Source organism: Pteronotus mesoamericanus, unplaced genomic scaffold, assembly GCF_021234165.1.
Source record: "Pteronotus mesoamericanus isolate MK-2021 breed Mesoamerican mustached bat unplaced genomic scaffold, CSHL_Meso_final scaffold_45, whole genome shotgun sequence".
Taxonomy (NCBI): domain Eukaryota; kingdom Metazoa; phylum Chordata; class Mammalia; order Chiroptera; family Mormoopidae; genus Pteronotus; species Pteronotus mesoamericanus.
Genome location: NW_026555317.1, coordinates 5,550,940 through 5,573,166, shown reverse-complemented (window position 1 = coordinate 5,573,166; position 22,227 = coordinate 5,550,940). Strand labels below are relative to the sequence as shown.

The 22,227-nt window shown below is 39.8% G+C and overlaps 1 protein-coding gene across 6 annotated transcripts in view; it reads left to right on the top strand.

Moving 5' to 3' along the window:
• The window catches only part of AAK1 (AP2 associated kinase 1), a 167,592-nt gene that overhangs the window by 100,911 nt on the left and 44,454 nt on the right, over positions 1–22,227 (top strand). For all 6 annotated transcript variants that reach the window (XM_054593491.1, XM_054593493.1, XM_054593492.1 and 3 more), the window contains exons 7-13: positions 772–853; positions 1,372–1,504; positions 4,620–4,723; positions 11,186–11,265; positions 14,757–14,911; positions 16,092–16,396; positions 19,269–19,541. In XM_054593491.1, coding sequence (XP_054449466.1) covers positions 772–853; positions 1,372–1,504; positions 4,620–4,723; positions 11,186–11,265; positions 14,757–14,911; positions 16,092–16,396; positions 19,269–19,541 — 1,132 coding nt within the window. The remainder of the gene's footprint in view (positions 1–771; positions 854–1,371; positions 1,505–4,619; positions 4,724–11,185; positions 11,266–14,756; positions 14,912–16,091; positions 16,397–19,268; positions 19,542–22,227) is intronic.

Sequence of the window (22,227 nt, the reverse complement as noted above, 5' to 3'; positions counted from 1 at the left end):
CAGTAAGAATTTGACCCACTTTCCCTGTGTCCAGAGTGCTGGATTTTTTCACAGGCTATTAAAACGACTAATAACTCAGCAGTCTAGCATGTCCACTCATATCCTGATCCCTCTCCCTTTCCTGCATCACCCCTGGCAACCAAGTCTGGGGCAAGAAAACTTCTGGTCCAAGGCCCTAATGGACACCTATAAGTACTCTCTGGCCTCTAGAGACTCAAGCAGCACAGCTCACAATGCTTGATAACACCAAGACACTCACTATAAAGATGAGCTTATATTCCTCTTTTCTTGAGTCAGAATAAGAGGAAAACTGTTGTTTTAGCCCTAATCCCGCAGCAAAGATCGGTCGCCTCCTACCCCAATCATTTTCTTCTGTTCTCCAGAGTGTCCAGCCAGCATTAGGTCTCTATGTCAAGCCACATTAAAAGGGACTACTATTTTTAAAAACATATCAGCAAAATATAGTATCAAACAACAAGGGTTTATAGGAGAAAATTTTGTTATTTGAGAATCCAAGAAAAGTTGCTTTTAGAGTTCATCGGATGCCATAGTGTCTGGGTCCCCACATGCTCTTAGATTAGGACTGCTGCCAGAGGGCCACGGGTGCGTGCCGCGGACAGCTTTTCTTTTATCTGCGCTGACATTTCATACTTCCCTCTGCAGATTGCTCCCAGGGAACTCATATATACATATATTTAAAGTATTCTGCTACCCCTGGTCTTTAATTATATCATTGACATACTTAACAAAAAATGAATCTCTTGATTGTAGATACACAACGCTGTCCTATCGGGCACCAGAAATGGTCAACCTGTACAGTGGCAAAATCATCACTACGAAGGCAGACATTTGGGTAGGTGTCAACTAACCTATCCACATCTCAGACATCAGCAGTCTTGACTGTAATCTCCCATTTAATCCAGACAGTGCCATAGCAAGAATGGCCATTGTAGCTTATCATTGTCCCTTGCGTTATTCTTATCCCTTGGCGTTATTCTTTACTCAAGATGACCAACCACTGCTTCTTGAAGCGTGTCCAAGAAAATTACTTTAGAGCTCTGTGACAATTATTCAGGTGACCTGCCCTTTATTTAGGTGGTTGTCACATATGTGTTACTAGTTCTTGAGAGCAAAACAGCTGAAGTAACTTGTTCTTTATTGGAGCTCAATTTGATAATGAGAGTAGAAATAATGTAACTCAGCAGCTTAATAGTGGTGTTGGGTTCTAAATTAAAATTATTTACAAATTGATAGTACATAGTTTTTATATCTGCTAGTAAATGTGGATGGTGCCAGTATCGCTCAGTAGACCCATTTGCAGTTACGGTAAATAAATCTTTAGTAGCAATCTGCTTTCTTTATTTTTTTTAGGCTCTTGGATGTTTATTGTATAAATTATGCTATTTCACTTTGCCATTTGGAGAGAGTCAGGTGGCAATTTGTGATGGAAACTTCACAATTCCTGATAACTCTCGATATTCCCAAGACATGCACTGCTTGATTAGTAAGTATTTCTAGTTTTATATTGTTATCTCTAATCTCTAGGAGTGAATTGGAGGATAAAGGAAGCGGTGGATTAGATGCAAAGATAAAGAAGTCAGTTGATAATGGGTGATCATGCAAACAAATTATAACAGTGTCTAGTGAGAGTGATGGGTGTTTTTTTGTTTGTTTGTTTGTTTGTTTTTTGCTAGAAATCTAAACTATTTTATACCTGAGTCAGTCACCTGAGCAGAAATCCTAGCTGTGCTTTGAGCAGTATAGTATGGCTCTGCTCTCTTTCAGTCTGTTTGAAAGCTCTGTTACCAAAGGAGTCCAGCTGACTCATATCAAGTGATAAGAAATCCAACTTTGCAAAACTGGAAGCAAGTCAAATCAAAATAATTGCAGTGCATTGACTGGAGTGAATACATAATTAAAACTATATAACTCTATGGAACTAGGTTTTCCCTCTCCCTTAGGTTAATCACTAGGTTTTGATAAAAAGTATTTGAACTCAGTGCTTTGTTTTAAATCTTTTCTTTTTAAATTCCCCACTTTTTTGCATCATCATAGTAAGCATATGGACTAATGTTCATTAACCAGATGGTGGGACAAGTAATCTTTGCATAAGCCCCTGTTCTAAAATGCTAAAGAAACAGATTATTTTTATCTTTTTACATCAGTGAATACATGTAGCATCTAAATTCTAACCATTATGGATTATAATTCCTGAGCAACCTAGTTTAGGTCCTCGGTGGGGATGCTCTGGAGAAAATAGAAGCCCAATGTGGAGTGTAGCATCTGACATTCATTGAGGGCCTACTTGTATTTCATTTAATTCTTAAAACCTTATGCAGTAAGTGTAATTATTCACATTATGCAAATGAGGAAACTAAAGCTGAGGAAATATAGGTAACTTACCCAAGTTAACATAGTTATAGTTTTTAAGTGACTACCCATTCCCTTGTGCCAGTTTTTATCAATCTCTATTTATTAAGAAAAAAGTGAGGAAGGTTATTTAAAGGAATGGAGTGTAGAATTTAATGGTTATTGGATTGTTTTCAGAGGTAGAGTGTTATATCTATTCTAGAATTGCAGCTATTTAAATGAGATTGGAAAGAAATATAAGAAAATGGCCCAATTTGATGCTAGAATGATTGGATTATTTTGACGGTAAGTTTTTTTGTTAACATTTGTGCAGCAAACTCATTTTAGGAAAAACAACTCTTTGTGAATGTCTGTAACATGATATCTTTACTAAACTCTGATCTATATATTTCAGTTTACAAACTCTTTGAAGAGTTTAGACCCTAAACCCATAGGGCTAAAATTAAAATTAAATTTACTGTCATCCCCTGCCCGCTTTTACTCTCATTTCAAGGTTCCCCTCTCTTTTCAATTCTGTCAGTGGTGTCACCATTAAAGCCTGGATGACTGAAATTTAAGGGGTTTTTTTGGATTTGCTGAGCAAGAGAGAGGAAAGAGTATTTCCTAGGTAGCATTAATTCTTTCCTCGGCCTTTCCTGTTTTCATTACATTCTCTCCATCCTCATTACTGTCAAGATAGTGTGTATGTACAGACTCTGTCAGCTTATGCTTGTAGTGGATTGCCCATAGCCTGTCCCCTCCTCCTTCAGTCTATCCAACACACCTTAACCACAAGATTAACCTTGTAAAATGCCATTCTATCATGTGCCTGTGCAGTAAACTTCATGACTACAGTAGGGCCGAGATTTTTAGTATGGCATTTAAGATCTTTCATATTCTGGTACCGTCCCACCTACCCAGCCTTATTTGCCTGTACTCTCAGACAAAGAAATCTACGCCCTGGCCTCCTGGCTCCTCTGTTTCCTTGTAACAAATCATTCTTTTGTCTTTCTCTAAGTTCATCATTGTTCAGACTCTTCTCTCACCTAGAATATCTTTTTCTTTGCTTTTCCCAGACTGGCCAAATTCTTTATTTTTTTTATCTTTAAAAAGATTTTATTTATTTTTATAAAGAGGAAGAGAGGGAGAAAGAGAAGGAGAGAAACATCAATGTGTGGTTGCATTTTGTGCGCGCCCTGCTGGGGACCTGGCCTGCAACCCAGGCATGTGCCCTACACTGGAAATTGAACTGGTGACCCTTTGGTTTGCAGGCCGGCTCTCAATCCACTGAGCCACACCAGCCAGTGTAAAATTCTTTCCTGCCTTCAAGGACCAGCCCAAGTCCTGCCTCTTCTGCAAGGCCTTCACAAGGCTACAACCTCATCAATTTTGTCTGAACTTAGTGTCTAAACCATGTATTTGATTTCTTAAGCAATAGTTGCCTTGCATTGTTGTTTGTATGCTTGTGTGTCTTATTAAAGGTTTTTTTTTTCCTGAGGATTTTTCCAGTTTCAGAGAGGGCAGTTGGAAACAAACAAATGATCTGTAGATCACAGTAAAAGCAGATATGTATTTGTTATTTTGTGATTTTTTTTTAGACTTTATACTATCTTAGATCCCTAACAAAATAATAATAAATTATAAATTCATAAAATTTGAGTTTTGGTTATAAGTATTAAGAATAATGATTTGTTTAGCAAGATCATATAAACTAAGGAGGCTAGAGGCAAGACCATAGAACTTCCTAAGTACCAGAATATGAAGGTAGTAACTTTCATATTAAGAGTTTGAGCCCTTGCTGGTGTAGCTTAGTGGATTGAGCACCATTCTGCAAATCAGAGGGTTGCCAGTTCGATTCTCACTCAGGGCACATGCCTGGGTTTCAGGCCAGGTCCCCCAGCAGGGGGCACGTGAAAGGCAACCACATATTGATATTTCTCTCCCTCTCTTTCTCCCTCCCTTCCTTCTGTCTAAAAATAAATAAATAAAATCTTTAAAAAAAAATTTGAGTCCCTGTTGTGCAGAGCAGAGAGTGTGAATTTCAGGTATTTTTGTTACAATTTAAAAACTTTGTTATTTTCTTGTGGATATTAAAATCTTAGGAAAGTGAGAGCTTCCCTTTCTGAGAAGGGAAAAAAATGACAAATTGCACTATCTGACTTTTATGAGAAAAAAATTTGAAAACAACAAATTTTGGTCAGAGACATTATGCTTTCTAGATAATATGCTGTTAGGATATTATTAAATGAGTTCACATATGTTTGTTTTAGGATATATGTTGGAACCAGACCCTGACAAAAGGCCAGATATTTACCAGGTCTCCTACTTCTCATTTAAACTACTCAAGAAAGAATGCCCAATTCCGAATGTACAGGTATGTAAAATGTACTTTTTAGGGGAAGTAAACATTATTGAGTTGTCATTTACAATTCTTGGATGTCAGTCAGCTGTTTAGTGAATGTAGATTTCCCTTGCTTTACTTAGTAGGACTCATTCACATGCAAAACTAACTTTGAAGCAATTAATATAAACAGAACCCAATTTTCCAATAGAATTTAATTATAAAACTGAGGCAATTACACTGAAGAAAAAAAAGCCCTAGGGATTGAGTTGAACACTTTGGATGAAGATTGACTGAATAACTGTCTTTCTGATTTTCACAGTTCACTAAGAGCCATGAGCATATTGTATTTACCTAGAGGAGATTAGGCAAGCTGCTTGCCTGAGACAAGGCCCTGGACTTACCCGCATACTAGTTGGAATGTTAGCCCCTTGCCCCTTTACTCTTTCATTGCAGCAGAGCCTTCTTGATTTTACTTCTCCTGTTAGCCATCTGTGACTCTCACTCCTTTCCTCCACCCTCCTCACACACATCAGGCTATAAGGATGTTTTCTGTACTTCGTAATCCTAAGCTCTGCACTCACAGTTTGAGTACAGTTCTTGCAAAACCCTTTTTACAGTCTTAGAGTATTTTTTTGTGTCACAATATGTTCCAACTCTTTTGAATATTTTACTAATGAATGACATCATAATTAAGTTCTAATCTGAAATTTTCTTGCCTGCTTCTCCAATAATGAAGTTCTGATGTCACTTTTGGGGCTAATAAATAACACTCCACTTTCACACCCACATTTGGATCAGATGTAGGAATCATTCAGATGGAGCTCAGAATATTGGCATTATTACTAATAAGATTGAATCAGACAACATCCATTTACAATTAAAACACTCAATTAAATGGGTATTGAATGAAAGTACTGCAATATAATAAAGGGCATATGTAACAAATCCTCAGCCAATATCATACTCAATGGTGAAAAACTGAAAGCTTTTCCTCTAAAATCAGGAACAAGACAAGGATGCCCACTCTTACCACTCTTATTCAACATAGTTCAGAAAGTCCTAGCCAGAGCAGTCAGGGAAGAGAAAGAAACAAAAGGCATCCAAACTGGGAACAAGTACGTAAAGTGTCACTTTTTGCAGATGATATGATTCTGTATATAGAAAATCCTAAAGACTCCACCATATACTATTAGAAACAATAAACAAATACAGTGAAGTTTTTGAAGCAGGATACAAAATCAATGTACAAAAATCCATTGCTTTACTGTGTACTAACAATGAAGTTTCAGAAAAAGAAATGAAAAAAAATTCCTTTTGCAATTGTAACCAAAGAATAGAATACTTAGGAATAGACTTAACAAAGGATGTGAAGGACCTATATACTGAAAACTACAAAGCATTATTAAAAGAGATTGAAAAAGACACAATGAAATGGAAATATATTCCATACTTATGGATTAAAAGAATCAATATAGTTAAAGTTGCCATATTACCCAAAGCAACATGCAGATTTAATGCAATCCCCGTCAAAATTCCAATGTCATTTTTTAAATAAATAGAACCAAAAGTCATCAGATTTGTATGGAACCACAAAAGACCCTAAACAGCAAAAGTAATGCTGAGAAAAAGAACAAAGCTGGAGGCATCACAGTACCTGACTTCAAATTATACTACAGAGCTATGATAATCAAAACGGCATGGTACTGGCAGAAAATCAGACACACAAAATGAAACAGAATTGAGAGTCCATAAATAAAACAACATCTATATGCACAAATAATTTTTGACAAAGGAGCCAAAAACACACTGGAGAAAAATAAAACCTCTTCAGTAAATGGTGCTGGCAAAATCAGAAAGCCGCATGCAGAAGAATGAAACTAGACTGCAGTTTGCCCCCATGTACAAAAATTAATTCAAAATTAATCAAAGACCTAAATATAAGATCTGAAACAATAAGTTACATAGAAGAAAACATAGATATTAAACTTATGGACCTTGGTCTTAGAGCTTTTGTAAGTTTAACCCAAAAGACAAGGAAAGTAAAGGCAAAAATAAATAAGTGGAACTATATCAAACTAAAAAGCTTCTGTACAGCAAAAGAAACCAACAACAAAACAAAAAGGCATACAACCAAATGGCAGATCATATTTGCAAATAATAGCTCTGACAAGGGGTTAATATTCCAAAATATATAAAGAACTCATACAACTCAACACCAAACAAACAATCCAGTTTAAAAATGGGCAGAGGACCTAAACAGACACTTCTCCCAAGAAGACATACAAATGATGAACAGATATATGAGTAGATACTCAACTTCAATAGCTATTAGGGAAATGCATATCAAAACTACAATGAGGTACCACCTCATACCTGTTAGAATGGCTATTATCAACAAGACAGGTAATAACAAGTGGTAGAGAGGTTGTGGAGAAAAAAGAGCCCTCATTTACTGCTGGTGGGAATGTAAACTGGTACAACCTCTATAGAACGCAGTATGACGGTTCCTGAAACAATTAAGAAAAGACTTACCATATGACCCAGCAATCCGTCTTCTGGGTAGCTACACAAAAAACTCAAAAACATGTGTCCTCAAAGATGTATGCACCCCTATGTTCATTGTAGCATTATTTACAATAGCCAAGACATGGAGACAACCACAGTGTCCTTTCACAGAATACTGGATAAAGATGTGGTACATATATACTTTGGAATACTATTCATCCATAAGGAAAGATGAAGTATTGCCATTTGTGACAACATGGACCTTGAGAATACTATCTATGCTAAGCCAAATAAGTCAGTCAGAAAAAGCTAAGAACCATGTGATTCCACTCATATGTGGGGTATAAAATTGAAACTCATAGACACAGACAATAGTATGGTGGTTACCAGAGGGAAGGGGCTGGGGGAGAGTAGTAAACAGTAAAGGGGGCCAAATATATGGAGATAGGAGATTGTTTGGCTTTGTCTGGTGGACACACAATACAATATACAGATCATGTATCATAGAAATGTACACTTGAAACCTACATGATCTTATTAACCCAGTTACCCCAATAAATCTAATTTTTCAAAAATCAAGCCCTGGCTGGTGTGGCTCAGTGGATTGAGTGCTGGCCTGTGAACCAAAGGATTGCCAGTTCAATTCCCAGTCAGGGCCCATGCCCAAGTTGCAGGCCAGTTCCCCAGAAGGGGGTGCTCAAGGGTCAACCACGCATTGACATTTCTCTCCCTCTTCTGCCTTTCTTCCCCTCTCTCTAAAAATAAATAAATAAAATCTTTTAAAAATTAAAACAAAATTTTTTTTAAAAAGCTACAAAGTTCATGACTTGGTATCAAACTAAAAGAAGTTTTAGAAAAAACAATTGAGAAGTGTTCACTAATGATCTGGACTAGCTTTCTCTGAACATGATTAGAATCTTTAATAGAATTTCCTGGACTTCTGGCCAAGATGGAGGCACAGGTAGATACACTTTGCCTCCTTGCACAACCAAAAGAAGGACAAACAACAAATTTAAAAACAAAAAATAACCAGATCGGACAGAATATCAAACTGCACGGAAGTCTGACAACCAAGGGGTTAAAGAAGAAACATTTATCCAGACCGGTAGGAGAGGCGGAGATGAGCAGCTGGGACAGAGAGGATGTGTGGCAAGGTGGCAACTGGCAGATCCGGCAGTCCCACATTTACATGCAGATAAACCGGGAGGAATAGCTGAGGAGTGAGATTGAGCAATCCAGGGTTCTACCACAGGGGAAAGAAAGCTTCAAAACCTCTGGCTGTAAAAACCTTATGGGGGTGCAGCGGTGGGAGAGACTCCCAACCTCACAGGAGAGTTCGTTGGAGAGACCCACAGGGTCCTAGAATGTATACAAACCCACCCACCTGGGAATCAGCACCAGAAGGGCCAATTTGCTTGTGGATAATGGGAAGTGACTGAAAGCTGGCCTAGAGCCAAGCAAGCAGCATTGTTCCCTCTCGGACCCCTGCCCCTCCTACAGCATCACACACAGAGAAAGAGTTGTCCTGCCCTAGGGAATACCTAAGGCTCTGCCCCTTACAACTTAACAGGCACACTGAGACAAAGAAATATGGCCCAAATGAAAGAACAGATCAAAGCTCCAAAAATAGAACTAAGCGATGAACAGATAACCACCCTATCAGATGCACAGTTCAAAACACTGGTAATCAGGATGCTCACTGAATTGGTTGAGTATGGTCACAAAATAGAGGAAAAAATGAAGGCTGTACAAAGTGAAATAAAGAAAAATATACAGGAAACCAACAATGAAGGGAAGGAAACCAGGGCTCACATCAATGACTGGGAGGAGAAGAAAGAGATAACCATTCAACCAGGACAGAATGAAGAAACAAGAATTCAAAAAAATGAGCAGAGGTTCAGGAACCTCTGGGACAACTTGAAATGTTCCAATCATCCGAATCATAGGAGTGCCAAAAGGAGAAGAGGAAGAGCAAGAAATTGAAAACTTATTTGAAAAAATAATGAAAGAGAACTTCCCCAACCTGGAGAAGGAAACAGACTTCCAGGAGATCCGGGAACCTCAGAAAGACCCAAAGAAGTTGGACCCAAGGAAGCACACACCAAGGCACATCATAGTTACATTACCCAAGATTAAAGATAAAGAGAGAATCTTAAAAGCAAGAGAAAAAGAGACAGTTACCTACAAAGGAGTTGTCATAAGACAATCAGCTGACTTCCCAAAAGAAAGCTTGCAGGCAAGAAGGGGCTGGCAAGAAGTATTCAAAGTCTTGAAAGGGAGGGACAGACATCCTAGATTACTCTATCCAGCAAAACTATCATTTATAATGGAAGGGCAGATAAAGTGCTTCCCAGATAAGGTTAAGTTGAAAGAGTTCATCCTCACCAAGCCCTTGTTATAGGAAATGTTAAAGGGACTTATCTAAGAAATAGGAGATCAAAAACTATGAACAATAAAATGACAACAAACTCGTAACTATCAACACCAGCACCTAAAAAAACAAAAATAAAAACTAAGCAAACAACTAGAACAAGAACAGAAGCACATAAATGAACATTAGAGGGGAGTGGGAGCTGGGGGAATGGCAGAGAAGGTACAGGGAATAAGAAGCATAAATGGTAGGTACAAAATAGACAGGGGGAGGTTAAGAATAGTATAGGAAATGGAGAAGCTAAGGAACTTATATGTACACCCATGAATATGAACTAAAGGGAGGGGAATTCCTGTGGGAGTGGGGGTGCAGGACAGAGGGGAATGAAAGGGAGAAAAAAAATGGGTCAACTGTAATTGCATAATCAATAAAAAATATATATAAAATATATATATAAAAGAATTTCCCTTGTATCAAAAAAAAAAAAAAAAGGATTGAGTCAGACAACGCAGCTCAAGCAGTCAGACTCCTTAACATGAGAGCCTCATGACCAAGCAGTGAGCAGCTGATTCCTAGAGAGACAGTCTCTTCCCTAAAGGAGAGAGAGCAAGGGCAAGCCAGACAAGTTACCTTTTTCTCCAGCCTTATAAGCCAAGTGTTCCTCTTCCCTGGGGAGAGGAACACTTGGAGGATGAAAGAGAAGGCAGGAGACATTTTCTTCAGAAATTCTCACCACCTGGAAAATGTGAAGGAAATGGGACATCCCCTTGAAAGCCCATTTCATTACTAGTATTCTGTTGTGTTTCCCAGAATAAATGAGGGATATTGTACAGTAACCTAACATGCTTGTGTTTTCTTTTACTATTCCACTTTACTATTCACACAGTTAAGTAGCATGAAATATAATTGGAAGCATTCAGATTGGTAATTATTTTATAGTAAGTCAGCCTGACAAGTCTCGAGTCACTTGATACTCCCTCAGCAGAGGTCAACAGTGATCTTGTGGTTAGGGACAATTAGTGGTCCCTCGAGAGACAATATTAGATGGTGCAGAATCCAAGCTGGAGGAGCTCTGCTTGGCCTGTGGACTGAGTATAGCCTCATGTGCTGGGAAGAGGTGCTGGCTCAGCAACCAGATACACTGTGGCTGTGGTCTTCTTCCATCATTCTAACTAGAAGACTGAACGCATCCCGGTCTGACACAATAGTCAGCTCTAACTTATCTAATATCTAGCTGAGGGCTTAAATGTAATATAGGTTGCAGACATCTCTTTCTGTTCCTTTCTTAACATCATTTCTAAGCTGTGCTATTGGGAGAGAAAGGTACTGAGATAAAGCCCCAGTGACCTTAGCCATACAAAAGGTTGAGAAGGACAGCATAGGAGTGTGCTGCAGGCAGGCTGCTCTGTCCTCTTCTCAGATGCTTTGCGTCTTGACTGGGGCCAAGTCCAGTGGGATATGCTTTTGGTTAACTTCCCTTCTCTCTACCAGAGATCAGAGTCTGGAAGCCATTCTGGAAGAACCCCAACACATATTTCCATCAGCCAAATCATGCTGGTTATTCTTTTACAGAGAAATCTGATGTTCTTTTTAAAATTTTTCTTTGAATTCTATAGAACTCTCCCATTCCTGCAAAGCTCCCTGAGCCAGTGAAAGCCAGTGAGGCAGCTGCAAAGAAGAGCCAGCCAAAGGCCAGGTAAGAAATGCCGCAGTGAGCACCTCTTATACTCCTTTGTCTCAGCATGGGAGGGTGCCCTTGGGGCAGAAGCTGTCCTTTGGGAGTGCAGGGAGGAATATAATGAAATACAGTGCTCTACATTTGAAAGATGATCTAACACTCCATAGCAATTTCTCTTGCTTGGGAATAGGTGCAGGGGCATTCAGGGAGGAGACAACAGCAGACTTTAAATATTGCTAGTACAAGAGTATCCTAAACAAGTGTCCTGGCCTTTGTTTATTAGCCTCCTTAAGCACCCTAATCTTCCACCCCCCTTTCCTTTTTACTCACTATGGGTCTAGCCATGTTATGAAAGTACAGGTCAAAGCAGAGTCTATGAGTAGCCAAAGAGCCTATGGAACTTAGCTACTCACATTCTGTGTAACCTAGGATCTTCCAAGAAGCAGATGCTAAGAGAAAACTAAAGAGGCTGGGATTTTATTTGGGGAAGTGCCCCTGAGGGAGAAAATAGGGTGGGAGCCAGGAAAGGCTGGGAGAGCCATCAGAAGGCGATGTAAGTCTGACCCAGAGAGAAGGAGGAGAAAGTTGGGTGGAAGTGACCTAAAAATTGCCACAGAGTTTAAGGAAGGTTCGCCAAGGGTGTTGGGGAATCCTTTGTCCCAGGAATGGTCCCTGCCTTAGGATAGTAAGACTGGGAGCAGCCTATGGAAAGTGTGGCCTCGGGCAAACACAGCAGTCGCAATGGATATCAGGAGCACAGCAGCAGAGGCGCTTGGTCCTTTTATACCACTTACTTTTGAAGGTCTTCAGGACACATCCTCATGGCTGCTCTGCCTTCCAAGTGGCAAATTCTGAGGAGAGTCCCAGAGATGCTTATACCCCTCTATTTTCTACCACACTCCCATGGCAAGGAAATGTTAGCAGCAAATTATCAACAAAAACCCTGGATGGGAATATGTGAATTTTTATAGAACAGTAAAATAACTTCTGCATTGAAAAATTCTTGAATATTTATAGAATGCTTCTTGCTGTGGTTCTAAAGTAATGAGACTTTGGTTTTTAACAAATTTAGCAAACTATCTCCATGTTGTTACTTTGTGGTGTGCTTATTTCTTGTGTAAGTTCTGCCTTGCTCACTTCTGGGAATTGCTTCTGGGGCTGATTTAATAATGTAGTATTTTGGGTTTATGGCCATCTGTACTAGGCCCGAACATGGTATTGCTGAGGCTAAGCAAGGATCTCTTCCCACAAAGCATACACTTTTATAAAAATGATAATAGCAATTAATGTTTGAGTGGTACTCTGTGGTATAAAATGGATAAAACAGTACCTACATCGTAAGGCAGATGTTAATGTCAAATGCATAAAATGACTTTGAAACTCTTTTATAAACTGCAGAGTTCCCAGAGTGTTAATTCGTATGGACCTCAATAATGCTGCAAAGAGATTTGGGTCTAAGTTGTCCTATCTGTAATTTATAGTGATATCATTTTGATCATATTTATTCCCTTGTCCCAATAGGTGGGTTTTTCTTCCTAACTCTTTTTTTAAAGTGACCACTATTCATTGAGGCATCATATATACCAGATAACATAATAGGTACTTTACATAAATAAGATAGCTTTTTCCCCCTTTAAAACAAATCTATGAGGCTGTTATTTTCATTTTACAGATTAGAAACCAGACTCAGAATTGTAAGTTGCCCAAGGCAGTTAGTCACTATGCTATTAGTAAAAGAACCAGACCTCCAGCATCCACACTTTTTGTACTCTGTACGTTAAGTGATTTGCCCAAGATCACACAGTGAGGACAACTTAGAGTCAGATCTCCTAGCTTCACAGTCAGTATTTTCTCGCAGCATGTTGAGACCCATACAAACGGATGGCTTGAGCACTCTGCATTTTATAAAATGGTTTCATGTTCATTGATGCATTTGATGTCCATTCCTGACCTCTATTCCCTTAGATTGTCAAATTTTAAGAAAATGGCAACAGCCAACACAACAATAGCCATTTGGTGTCCATGAATCAAAATAATACCTATTTTTTTGGTCAGGTCAGCAAAAAAATGTATTTTTTGGTGTACCGCAGAATTTTAGTGATTCGTTTTCATGGGCCATGGGATGAAAAGGGTTGAAAATTTCTGGTCTAGCACGATGCTGGTGAAAAACCTCAGGGCCCAGAATGAAATACCATGGAGGTATGTCACGGGGAAGCATGTGGGACCAGCTACTTTGCTTCCTTTTTCGCATTTCATGGAGGCTGTGCCAGACATATTTTGGAAATATTCATGAAGCTTGTTTATTTTAGCCTTAACCTCGGCTGTAGTTCCGAAAGTGCGTTTTCAAAGGACAGCCCCTCTGATCTGAGTTGGGTAGTAGCCAGCTGCCTGGACTGCTTTAAATGAATGGAAGCCACCACCTGGGGTGGAGCACCATCACAAGGAGGAAGCAGACCGCACAGCAGTCCTACCCATATTAATTTGGGCTAGATTTGGTTATGAGTTATACAAAGTCCAAAATTATAGTGACTTATGTAAGATAATGTCTGCTTTTTTCTCTTATGTAAACAAAATCTGAGGGTAAGTAGTCCAGGGCTGGTAGGGGCAGTTCTGCTCCACAAGGCCCTCAGGTGCCCAGGCTTCTTCAAGCTCACCATTCTGCCGCGGCCCTGGCTGTGGCCGTGACCTCATGGGCCCATATGGCAGCATCCCTATTCCAAGCAGCGGGATCAAGGAACGGCCAAATAAAAAGAGAGACAGAAGGATGTACCAGTTATTTCTTAAGGTTTCCAGAAACTGCCACATAACAATCTGATTACATCCCATGTAAGGCCAGAATTTAGACACTTGGCCACACCTGATGACAGGACAGACTGGGCAATTTGATTTTTACTTTGGGTGACTCTATGTCCAGCTAAATATTGTATTACCATGGAAAAAAGCAATGTCTGTTGGAGGAAATGGAGTTCCTGTCACACTCCCCAAATCCTTCATCTTGAATTATTTATTCCTTTTAGTTGCCTTATTGCATTAACTTATTTGCATACTTTTTACAGTAGGGAAGCCATTTTGACAGCTCATTCTAACCAAGTTTGAGTTTCTCTATTTCTGAAAACCACCTGCTTCAAAACCCTCTTTGCACCATCACCTAAAGTGTATTTTGGGAAATTCTAGGAAGTGTTAGGTAAAAGGATCCCACAGTCAAATAAATTTGAGAAACACTGCATTCTGTATGGTGCTTTCTTTGAGGTTCTCTATCCATGCTCACACATGAAAGGTTCTGCTGTAAAGAAATCTGCTCAATATTTTAATCAGTATGTTAAAACTTATTTACCAATAAAAATTCCATTTATAACACCTCATAACACCCTCTGGGAAATGTTCATTAAACAGACCTGGAAGGTTTGGGTGACTGTCAAGGGGAAAGCTAATCCATCATGTATTCTGCCTGCCCCTCCTATATTTTTCCACTTTAATATGAATCTTTGTTTTTTCTTTTCCTGTTCTAGACTGACAGATCCCATTCCCACCACAGAGACTTCCATTGCGCCCCGCCAGAGGCCTAAAGCTGGGCAGACTCAGCCAAACCCAGGAATCCTTCCCATCCAGCCAGCACTGACACCTCGAAAGAGGGCCACGGTTCAGCCCCCACCGCAGGCTGCAGGTCGGTTCCTAGGGTGGTTTGAAACTTGGTATACCTCTTTGTTATCCTGGATAATAGAGAGACCTTGGAATGCCTGATTTGCTTCAGGAATGGAATGTGGAGGCACATAAAAAATCATGGTTTTCCTTGAGGAACTAGAAGTAAGCTGCCATTGAAATTGTATGGTAGGGGGCTGGCAAAAGGGGAGGCCTGTCTTTGAATTCTGCAGGGGATCACCAAGATTACTGAAGCCTGTTGTCTCTGTTTTTTCTTTAGTTCTTGCCCCAATTTTGTAGCTTGCTCCACTCATCCCATATTTACCTCTTTGTTTCATATACTTCTCTTGCCTTTAAAGAACCCAGACGCAGCCCTTTTTTACCCAGAGGAATTGTTTCTTCAATGCTGTCTTTTGAAGTATCTGTCACACCACTCTGTGTTTTGGTATTTTGTTTCTAGTAAGGTGACTGAGTTTAGTTTCACAAAGAGGATTGATCCAAATTATCAAGTAACTGAACTCAGCCATACTTCCCTTACCAATAAACTGCTTTTGGTGAATTTGGTAGTCATTTGCTTACAAGGCATCTAGACTGGGATCATGTAATCTACATATAAAACATCAGTCCTGACCAGCATGATACAGTGGGTTGAAAACTGTTGTGCAAACTGAAAGGTCACCGATTCTATTCCTGGTCAGGGCACATCCTGGCTTGTGGGCCAGGTCGCCGGTTGAGGGTGTATGAGAGGCAACCAATCGATGTTTTTCTCCCTCACTTTCTCCCTCCCTTTCCCTCTCTCTAAAAATAAATTAATAAAATCTTTTTTTGAAAGATCAAAGAATGCTTTTACTCTGCAGCATGCCAACAAGTGCAAAGATTGTGTTTATATACAGTGGCATCAAAGGCTAATTGAATTTGTAGATACTCAGGACTAAAGGACTAATTGACTAAATGGGATGGTGAATAAAGGAAGAGTTTCTGAAGGAGACAAGTATAGAACTTTGTTATTGAACCTTGTTTTGAAAAATATGAAGCACATAGATTAGCAAGAAGGAAGGACCTTCCAGGTACAGACAGTGAGGAGCACATGGACTTTGGGATTATCTGTCCACTTACCACACCCTCTTTCTTACTTTGACAAGAAGGGATGTTGTTTTTGTCTGGAAGAATTTTGAGCCCTTATGTGGAGTTTATTCTCTTTGCAGGATCCAGCAATCAGCCTGGTCTTTTAGCCAGTGTTTCCCAACCAAAAACCCAGCCCCCATCTAGCCAACCTCTACCACAATCGCAGCCCAAGCAGCCACCGGCTCCACCCACCTCACAGCAGACGCCTTCCACTCCTGCCCAGGGTCTGCCCACTCAGGCCCAGGCAACACCCCAGCACCAGCAGCAGCTCTTCCTCAAGCAGCAGCAGCAGCAGCAGCAGCAGCAACAGCAACAGCAGCCGCCACCGCCATCACAGCAGCCAGCAGGCACGTTTTACCAGCAGCAGCAGGCCCAGGCTCAACAGGTAAGGTGGTCATAGTGTGACCTTTGCTTTGAGTATGGGAGCCGTCACTGTGAAAGGCCCACTAAGTGCAGGAATCTGCCTTGGGAAGACAGAGAGCTGTTAACGTTCACATCGCTGCCTCTTCCAAATGCAGGTCCTAGAAGGCTGTGCATAGTGGAGCAATCACTGGATCACTCACCCCTTTCACCTTTCTTCTCAGGCCATGGGGAATTTTTCACCTGACTGAGGAACCTCAGGAAGGGAGTTAATTTTTAAGGACTTTTTTTTTTCATGACATAGCTACAACATACAAAATAACAATAATTTCTTAACAGATATCTAGTAGTGTTTAATCCTTTCTTATGTCTCATGGTGTAAGTTAGATTGTTTGAATCAGGACCCAAACAAAGTCCGTATGTTATATTTAGTTGCTTTTTCTTTCATTATCTTTTCATATTTTCTTCACATTTTTTACTTTGAACATTTTTATTTTATAATGATTAAAATACCTTTTAAGTCCCGTTTTAACCATAAGTACCCTCTCCTTCTTTTCTCTCACTTTCTTTTTTTTTTTAAGTTGGTTCGCTTGTCCTGTAGAATTTCCCACTTTCTGGAGTTGGCTAATGACATCCCTGTAATGACATTTAATATGTTTCTCCATCCCCTATGTAAACTGCTAATTTCCTGAGGCTTGTTCAACATTCCATTCAGTGTTATTGTTCTTTGTTTCTTTGGTTATGTCACATCAGGGACCTATAATGTCTCGCTGTCCTCTCTTCTAATACTATTATGATCAGTCACTGGGTTTGTTGTTGTCCATCTGCTCCAACCATCTGATGTACCTCATCAGCTTAGCCGGCACTGCTGATCATTTCCTAAGCCCATTAATTCATTAGGGATGGCAAAACGGTAGTATTCTAGCATTTCCTTTTTATGTAGGGGCTGGATTTATCTATGAAGGACTTTTTTCATCAACTGTTTGATTACACTGAGGTAATATTTATGCAGAAAAGAAAAGGCAGGAAAAATGCATGATTCTTCTTCTCTGTTTACCAGGTTCAAATGAGTTTCTTCCTAGTATCATCCAAAGGTGAACAATGAGGTTTTTGTTTTAGTATCATTATGAACTCATAGATCCTAACATAACTGATATGTTTCTATACATTGTAGTTTTAAAAATATTGTTTATTTTGATGCTTAAATCATCCCAGCTTTGTCCAGTGAAAGTCTCTTCAAATTGGCTCCTGGGTCCTTTGGTTGCAACTCCAGTAGTCTTCATGGTTTCCTTCCTGTTCAGTAAAACAGGCTGTTCCAGGCTCATTCTGCCCTTAACCTCGAATCAGCCATTTCTCAAAGGAGCTTTGTTTCCTTTTCATGGAAATGGTATTTAGAGACCACAGTCTTGGTACTAGAGATGCTCATTTGCTGATGGGTTGGTTATTGTTTTTAGCCCTTTTCAGTGGGCAGTAATTAGCAAATATATTTTTGCTTTGTTAATAGAATATATACCATAAATTCAAATTTATATTCCAAATTCAGATGTGCAATTATAGGATTTTTGTTTAACTTCTTGGATTGTATATTTGTATTTTTCTAATCTGGAGATCTTGATTCCTGATAACATTAACATAATTACTTAATTGACTTAGAGTTTCAAGATAACAATACTAGTAGGATTACTGAAAATAGTTAAGGACTTTTTTGCCCCTTTTTCTCTTAGAATGTTTAGCACACTATTTTCTGGGGAGTTTGGCTATTAATTTGATACACAGTTTTCTTTGCTTCATTTTGCTTTTGATTTTTAGTTATTACTTTTTTAAATTTTGGCTTAATTTTGTTTTGCGAAAGTGTAAAATATTTACATAGTTTTAAAGTTAAATCTGTAAAATTCTATCCCCTCCATCCCCATAGCTAGAGGTAGTCCTCATTCCTATTTATAACTGGAGATTGTTCCCTTCTGAAGATGTATAGGATTGTTTATTCCACCATCCCCTGTTGATAGACATTTGGTTTTTTCCAGCATTTTACAGTTATAAATAGGCAGCTATTTACGGTCATTTGCTTCTTTGCTAACCCTTTAACTTTATTCCAGTGGACAAACAATATCCTCTCAGTTAGCTCAGTTACTAAGTAACACTGTTTAGGATGTTCAAAGACAACATCTTGAGTTTTGTTCATCAGTAGACCCTTGTTATAGCTCTAGTTGTGTGCCCAGCACATAGTCCTTAGTGAGGAGTAGAGAGACATAAAAGAAATTTCCCCATTTTTAGGATGTTTACAAGAGAATATAACTTGACACAATTCATTACCAGTATAAAATAAAATGTCACTAAGTGTAGTAATCTGAGTATTTTGAATGTTTAAAGATGGAGAGTTAATAAAGTAGAGCTATTGGTAAATAATTTTCAGAAAGAGATGACTTTAATAGTTGGGTTAACATTTAAGTTATTCTTTTCAGTGTCGTCATTCCTTCACCCTGTTCTTCTAGGGAAGAATTTTAATCTTGGCTACTGCTGGATCCCTTTATAAAAAGAATTACTTCTGTGATTGGGAGGTCATTTATTAGCTTCTGTTACACTCCAGCATATGGAATCACAGATGTGTAATGGGATGGACACCCTCAGGCGAGGCATAGAAAGCCACCTGGAGGCCAGTCTGTGGTACAAGAGGCAGCATAGTGCAGTGGATGGAGCCTGGCAGTGTCAGGTGCTGCTGTGTTTGTTTTAATGTCCTTGGGTTCCCCTCATGAGTTTCAGGCCAAGCTGAAAGATGTCTGCCTTACTTTGCCTTTGGCTTCAGCATTGGTGTTAGTTGTTACTGAAACATTCAGAATATTACTCTGAGACAGGCTTTTATTTACCTCCTCATTTCTTGCCCCTTTCCTCCTGCTCAGTTTCAGGCAGTACACCCAGCAACTCAGCAGCCAGCAGTTGCCCAGTTCCCTGTGGTGTCTCAAGGAAGCTCTCAACAGCAGCTGATACAGAACTTCTACCAGCAGCAGCAGCAGCAGCAGCAGCAGCAGCAGCAGCTCGTCACAACCCTGCATCCACAGCAGCTGCTGACTCAGCAGGCCGCCTTGCAGCAGAAGCCCGCTGCGGGAGCAGTACAGCAGCCCCAGGCACAGCCGGCCGCAGCCCCACAGCCATCCCCTGCTCAGGAGCCCGCGGTAAGAATTAGCCAGGGCTCAGAGTGCAAAAGAAGAGGAACATGCGGTGAGGGCTTGAGAAAGAGACTGTAGCAGTTGGTGTGATGACCTCTGGATGAGGGCTAGGCTGATCCCCCAATCCTTGTGGTTAAATATTTGATCTTTTCTTGATATGCCCAATAACGGGATGAGGTATTCTTCTGTTGAGGCGGTAGAGGTTTTTAAAAAATGATTCTAGGCTATTGATGAAGATGAACATTTTTATTTGTTACTTTGAAATTAGGAAAGAGCTGTTCATTGTCTCTTGTGTTGAGCAGTCAAAGACCTAGGGTAGGTTTGAAATTACTCCCTTTCCTTTCTTCAAGGCACAGTTTGACTATTGTGGCCGTTTCTGTCTTTGGAGATTCACGTGAGCCACCACATTTACCCTGAGTTCTGACAGTGTTTCATTTACTCTTTGTCTTGGATGGTATTACTGGCATCTCAGTTAAGTATTTCATACAGCGCCCTTCAAGAGGGCCTGACTGCTTGGGACCGTTTGCCATGGCCTAATCCCACTGAACACCACAGTATCCAGTTAGGTATTGCTTGAGCCATCTTGTCAGTTTAGAAATTGGGCATGTCCACTTTTAGATAATGGCTGAGTAGAGCATCAGAATCCCTACATCCTCTTCTCACTGACCTCAACTGTTTCAGCATCTTCGGGCATGTTGTGCTTTGGCCATAATTCTGTCTCACAGTTTTCTGAGGGATGGTGATAGATCATTTTATAGTGATAGAAGAAAACATTTTCCATACTCACCCAGTGGAATATCACAGCTACTGTCTTATTCCTAGGCAAGTCCAACTACTAGATGAACAAAGGAAAAGTAGGAAACCATCTTTTTGAGGATTGATTTCTAATAGAGTTTTGTCACCCATCATAACCCAGAAAAGCTACATTCCTTCAAAAGAAAGCAGTGCCGTAAATAGATTTTCTTCTTTAAGTCTCAGCTAAGTGTGTGTTCAGTGTCTTTACAGCTTGGTTTCTGAAATTGCTCAGTCTTCCTGCAGGCGTGAGATAGATAGCTACTCTCTGTTTTTAAGAAGAGATGAAGTCCCTCTCGTTAAGTGATAAAAAGCCTTTAAAAAATGATTGTATGATGTAGCTAGTTGAGATCTTAATTACCTCGTCCAGTCCCCTCATTTTATGGAATTGAAAACTGAGTCATAGCCTAGAAAGTCATTACCCAAGACACACAGACTGATAGTAGCAGAGCTGGACAAGAAGAGTCCTGATCTGCGTTCAGGATGATAATAATAGCAGGTGCTCATCCAGGGAGATGAAATGATCTACTGCCACTGACCACACTTCTTATGGAGTTCTCTCTGCTATCCCTGGACAAAAGTACCCACTCTCTTGGGAATGAACCTTCTCCATGTTCTTTGGATGAAAAAATGCTTTGAGCACTTTGCTCATTGTAGTTTGTTAAGAGGATGGAGAGGGAACTGAGAAGGACATGCCCGTGCCAGAGGCCAGAGAGCTTCCCACCTCTGACCATCTTTTTCTCCAATGACCCTTGACAGGACTTACCTAGAGAAGTAAGTGAATTAATGTAAAGTGTACACTACAGCCGTCTTAAAACAATAATCTGCAAAGGGAAATGGCCATATACAATAGATGTTTATGGTCGCCTTATTAATAATAAGAATGAAAGCAACCTAAATACTTCAGGAACCTGACTGCAGCCATTAGAAGTCATGGTTATAGCCCTGGCCTGTGTGCCTCAGTGGGTTGGACGCCATCCCACAAAGCCAAAGGTTGCCGGTTGATTCCCAGTCAGAGCATGAGAGGCAATGGGTTGATATTTCTCTCTGACATTGATGTTTCTCTTCCTGTCTTCCTCCCTTCCTTCCCGTCTCTCTAAAAACAAAGAAAATATTTTTTTAAAAATCATAGTTATAAAGTCTGTACAATAGTATTGAAATGCTCATAAGATAATGTTGAGGTGTGAAATTATGGAAACAGTATGTACTTGAAGAGAAACTTAATATACGATGCAAAAGAGGTAAGAACAGTTGTATTAGAGTAGTGAAATGGAAGTCTGGGTGATTTTATTCTCTTTGTATCTATATTGTTGAATTTCTTGATGTGATTGTACTACTTTTATAATTATGTATTTTGTTTTTTAAGCAAATACTTAGTAAAATGAACATCTGAGTCTGCCTCGCCTCTCCTCCCTCTGTGATCTGTTTCTCCCTTCTCCCCCTTCCTAATTCTGTCTTTGGATGAGGAGGCATCATAGTGCAGAAAAGAAAGTCCTGAATTGCAGTTAAGAAACAGATTCTGTCCTCAATTGATCCTGTGACCCGAGTGAGCACTAAGACTCTGGGGGCCTTGATCTCATCTCCTCTAAAGCGAATCTTTTCTTCGAGAATCTCTCTTCTCTAAAGTCCCTTTCAACTCTCACATTTTTATACTCTAAATGCAAATAAAACTATCCACCAGACAGGGTTGTTGTGAGGAGTAGTGAACAGGTTGGAGCCAGTTTGTATTAGTAGATTGCTATGTTAGGGGACGATGTCCTCATGGTAGAAACACCTGTATTCTCAGGGTGCTGAGTGTAGATACCTCTTCTAGGAAAGAGGAGGAGAAATATTCTCCAGGTAGTCTGGACTCTTCAAATTAGAGACTCAACAGTTAAGTAACCTTTTCAGACTTCAAGAA